Here is a 5,536-nt window from a genome sequence, read left to right as displayed (position 1 = left end):
CAGCATGACAATGACCCAAAACACACGGCCAAGGCAACAAAGGAGTGGCTCAAGAAGAAGCACATTAAGGTCCTGGAGTGGCCTGGTCAGTCTCCAGACCTTAATCTGATTGAAAATCTGTGGAGGGAGCTGAAAGTTGGAGTTGCCAAACGTCAGCCACCAAACGTTAATGACTTGGAGAGGATCTGCCAAGAGGAGTGGGCCAAACTCCCTCCTGAGATGTGTGCAAACCTGGTGGCCAACTACACGTCTGACCTCTGTGATTGCCAACAAGGGATTTGCCACCAAGTACTAAGTCATGTTTTGTGAAGGGGATCAAATACTTATTTCCCTCATGAACATGCAAATCAGTGCATCATTTCTTAGACATGCATTTCTTTTGAATTTGTTGTTGCTATTCTGTCTCTCAGTGTTACAATACACCTACCATTCGATTTTTAGACTGATCATTTCTTTGTGAGTGAGCAAACATTCAAAATCAGCAGGGGATCAAATACGCATTTCCTTCACTGTATGTCCTCTTTGTCAGGATGGTTGAATATAGCAAGAGTAGGTACATGAGAACATACCATTCCCAGCCCATAATGGCCAGTAGATAACTATCCATATTAGTACATAGAAATATTTGTTCATAGGTACAATGGAAACCTCAAATGCCTGTACATCTATAATGAATGAACACATGCTAGCGATAAAATGATCTTGTCTGTCTAACATCATCACATTTCCTAGATGTAATAAAGTAGTCGTGAAGCCTGAAGCAATTTTTTGTTTACTTTAAAAGTTTTCTTACAGCGTTTTTGACCTCCTTGTTTCTCAGGCTGTAAATAAAGGGGTTAAGTGTTGGGTTAATGACACTGTACACTGCACTGATGGCCCGATCGTAGGCTGGTGAGTAGATGGAGCCTGGCCGGAAGTACATAAATATAAGTGTGCTGTAGAGGAGGATGACCATGGTGAGATGAGATGAACAGGTAGAAAAGGTCATCCACCTTCCTTGGGATGACTGTAGAGCCAACACTGCTCTGATGATGAGTATGTAGGACCCCAGGATGAAGAGCACCGGCCCAAAGATGAAGATGGAACTTTCAATGAAGTCAGCATTATGCAAAGCTGCTGAAATATCTGTACAGGATAACATCATTATTACTGGGACATCACAAAAGAAGTGTTGGATAACCCAACTACAGAGCTGCTGAGAAGAAGTGAGCACAGTGTAAAAAGTAGAGCGGAGAAAAGATGTGATCCAACAGAAAGCCACCAGACAGATGCAAGTTTTCCTGTTCATAATTATCAGGTACTGCAGAGGGAAACAAATGGCACAATATCGGTCAAAAGCCATGATGGTCAACAGAAAACCATCTGTGTTTCCTACTGCCAGAAACAGGAAGAACTGGACAAAGCAGTCATTGATGGGCATGTGGGTGTCGCCAGAGAACAGGCCATACAAGGTCCTGGGGATGATAATGGAGGTGAGGCATACATCCACAAAGGCAAGGTTTCCCATCAAAATGTACATCGGGGTGTGAAACTGGCGCTGTGACATAATAAGAAAAGAGAGAAAGGTGTTTCCAGCAATGCAGAGGATATATGAAACCAAGAAGAAGGAGGCGATTGGAAGGATAAGTTGAGGCATATCAGAGAACCCCAACAAGACAAAGCCAGCAAGAGTCTGATTTTCAGGGGGTTCCATGTGTATATCAACTGGTTATGATTGTGGTTAAATGATGGAGATCACAACAGGGTAAGAAAATATTTGGAAGCATTTATACTGATAAACCATAGGATGCAACACACAGTTTACAGAATAACATGTAGAACATACGACACATCGTGTAAACCAAGAGACAAGTCACAAATATATCTCTAGATGATCCGATGAGGAGGGTTGTGCTGTTCATGTGGTTCTATAGATAGCTGTTTTGATTTTCTATAACATTTTCTAAAAGAATTGTCTGGACATGACACTATGAAACATACAAGATACATACAGGTTAAAATTACATTACTTGCCTCGGTACAAGGACAATATGCTTGTGGGGTCTCTAATGCCATTTTGCAGTCAAACTTAAGACTGAACTTTAGACAGATAATAAAAGACGCATCTTGAAATAAAACCTTTATATACAGGTGAAACTCGAAAAATTAGAATATCGTGCAAAAGTTCATTTATTTTAGTAATGCAACTTAAAAGGTGAAACTAATATATGAGATAGACTCATTACATGCAAAGCAAGATAGTTCAAGCCGTGATTTGTCATCATTGTGATGATTATGGCTTACAGCTCATGAAAACCCCAAATCCACAATCTCAGAAAATTAGAATATCACACGCAATCAATAAAACAAGGATTGTACATAGAACAATATCGGACCTCTGAGAAGTATAAGTATGCACAGGGGCGGACTGACAACTCATGGGGCCCCCGGGCAATAGGGGATCATGGGGCCCCTGTGCCCTTGCCCAAACTAAAAAAAGCCTATGAAAAAGGTACCAGGGGCATCTCATGGGGCCCCCTACTGACTCCGGGCCCTCGGGCAGTGCCCGAGTTTCCAAATGGTCAGTACGCCCTTGAGCATGCATATGTACTCAGTACTTGGTTTGGGCCCCTTTTGCAACAATTACTACCTCAATGCGGCGTGGCATGGAAGCTATCAGCCTGTGGCACTGCTGAGGTGTTATGGAAGACCAGGATGCTTCAATAGCAGCCTTTAGCTCTTTTGTATTGTTCAGTCTCATGTCTCTCATCTTTCTCTTGGCAATGCCCCATAGATTCTCTATGGGGTTCAGGTCAGGAGAGTTTGCTGGCCAATCAAGCACAGTAATCCCACGGTCATTGAACCAGGTTTTGGTGCTTTTGGCAGTGTGGGCAGGTGCCAAGTCCTGCTGGAAAATGAAGTCAGCATCCCCATAAAGCTCGTCTGCAGAAGGAAGCATGAAGTGCTCCAAAATCTCCTGGTAGACGGCTGCATTGACCGTGGATTTAATGAAGCACAGTGGACCAACACCAGCAGATGACATGGCTCCCCAAATCACCACAGACTGTGGAAACTTCACACCGGACTTCAAGCATCTTGCAGTGTGTGCCTCTCCATTCTTCCTCCATACTCGGGGTCCTTGTGCCTCTCCATTCTTCCTCCAGACTTGGGGTCCTTGGGCCTCTCCATTCTTCCTCCATACTCGGGGTCCTTGGGCCTCTCCATTCTTCCTCCATGCTCTGGGTCCTTGTGCCTCTCCATTCTTCCTCCATGCTCGGGGTCCTTGGGCCTCTCCATTCTTCCTCCATACTCGGGGTCCTTGGTTTCCAAATGAGATGCAAAAGATGCTCTCATCAGAAAAGAGAAGTTTGGACCACTGAGCAACAGACCAGGTCTGTTTTTCTTTAGCCCAGGTAAGATGCTTCTGACATTTGTTGTTCAAGAGCGGCTTGACAAGAGGAATATGACATTTGAAGCCCATGTCCAGGATCCGTCTGTGTGTGGTGGCTCTTGATGCACTGACTCCAGCCTCAGTCCACGCCTTGTGAAAGTCCCCAACACTTTTGAATGGCCTTTTCCTGACAATCCTCTCCAGGCTGCGGTCATCCCTGCTGTTGTGCACCTTTTTCTTCCACACTTTTCCCTTCCACATAACTTTCTATTAATGTGCTTTGATACAGCACTTTGGGAACATCCAACTTCTTTTGCAATTACCTTTTGAGGCTTTCCCTCCTTATGGAGGGTGTCAATGATGGTTTTCTGTACAACTGTCACGTCAGCAGTCTTTCCCATGATTGTGATTCCTACTGAACCAGACTGAGAGACCATTTAAAGGCTCAGGAACCCTTTGCAGGTGTTATGGCTTAATTATCTGATTAGAGTGGGACACTTTGAGCCGAGAATATTGCACCCTTTCACAATATTCTCATTTTCTGAGATTGTGGATTTGGGGTTTTCATGAGCTGTAAGCCATAATCATCACAATGATGACAAATCACGGCTTGAACTATCTTGCTTTGCATGTAATGAGTCTATCTCATATATTAGTGTCACCTTTTAAGTTGCATTACTGAAATAAATGAACTTTTGCACAATATTCTAAGTTTTCGAGTTTCACCTGTATGTAATCGCTTGTTTATATACTTTTATATTTAATAAAGTAAAATTTAAAAACCACATTTTTTCCTGATATCAGCCTCTTTGGAATTCCTGTAGAGAGAAGCTGGAGAGTGAAACAGAAGAAGCAGCGCAAGGAGCATGCTGATAGGATGAGAAAGTACTGGGGAGTGGCAGAGAGATGAGCGCATCACTGTGCAGCTTCTTGTTTCACCATCCAGTCAAAATCTGGGGGCGGGTCCATGACAGCCTGTGTTGAATGGGTTAAATAGTGTCGGGCTTCAGCCCGGGTTCCCACTGATGAAGTGTGGAATTTGCAGCGTTTTCAGTGTGAATTCCTCACAGCATTAGAATCGCACCCCGTTCATGCGAACCGCTGCGAGTGTGTATGTTGAGTTAACGACACCCTGAAAGCGGTCTGCAAAATGCAGTGCGGTGTGCAGAATCGGATCGAAAAGGTGTGCATACCTATGCAATACGATTCTAGTGCAGACCAAAAAAAGGGTCCTATATCATTTTGGTGCGGGTGCGGTGCGATTAGAGCCATACAAAATGTATGACTCCGATCGCACCGCACAGAATTCGCATGTGATTTGCACAGGAATGTGGTGCGTTTCCTGTGCGAATCACATGCAATATACGGAGCCACACGTATGTGAACCCGGGCTCAGACTGAGGACATCTAATGTTGCTGGGAACAGCTTTGGTTTGAAGGTGAATATTACAGAAAAAACTGTGTTTTTTCATTCTACTTTTTAAATTGCTATTCATGTTTTTTTTAGTATGTATATGCAGAATGAATAAATTAGTTTTGTCGCAATTGTAACAAAATTAATTTAGTTTTCAACCGGATTCAAATTTCTCCAATGGATTAGAAGTATTCGAATATAATTTGAATCAAAAACATAAAATTCATTGTGAAGAGTATCTGGTTTTATTTGAAATCCGGAAGACAATATATTCTTTCTATTCTTGTCAATTTTTGCTATTCTATTCTTTTATTTTGTATTCTATCCTGTTTTACTCTATTCTTTTCTATTTGATTCTGTTTTAATCTATTCTATTCTTTTAGAAATTCTAATTTCTCAAGACAGCTATATTCTTTCTATTCTATTCTTTTATTTTAAATTCTATTTTTTCTATTCTATTAAACGCTTTTCTAATCATTTCCATTCTATTCCTTTATTTTCTATTCTCTTTCATTCTATTATTTTATTCTTTTCTAGGCCTTTATTTTCTATTCTATTATATTCTTTTCTGTTCTATTCTGTTCTGTTTTACTCTATTCTATTCTGTTTTATTCTAGTCTATTCTTTTCAAAATTCAAATTTTGGAAGATGGCTATATTTGTTCTATTCAAATCAATTTAATTTTTTTTCAATTATGTGATATTCTTTTCTTTTCTTTTCTATTCCTATGCTTTATTTTCTATTCTATTATT

At 41.2% G+C, this 5,536-nt stretch overlaps 1 protein-coding gene across 1 annotated transcript; it reads right to left on the bottom strand.

Moving 5' to 3' along the window:
- Nucleotides 1-772: 772 nt before the first annotated feature.
- On the bottom strand, nt 773-1,693 carry LOC149443826 (olfactory receptor 1L6-like). Its single transcript, XM_089655240.1, has one exon. The coding sequence runs from the start codon at nt 1,691-1,693 to the stop codon at nt 773-775; it is 921 nt and encodes a 306-aa protein (XP_089511366.1).
- Nucleotides 1,694-5,536: the final 3,843 nt, after the last annotated feature.

The sequence above is a fragment of the Staurois parvus genome, unplaced genomic scaffold (assembly GCF_062004578.1).
Source record: "Staurois parvus isolate SC_StPar_1 unplaced genomic scaffold, SC_StPar_1.0 ptg000828l, whole genome shotgun sequence".
Taxonomy (NCBI): Eukaryota; Metazoa; Chordata; class Amphibia; order Anura; family Ranidae; genus Staurois; species Staurois parvus.
Note: the sequence above shows the minus strand (reverse complement) of the source record. Positions and strands in the feature narration are given on the sequence as shown.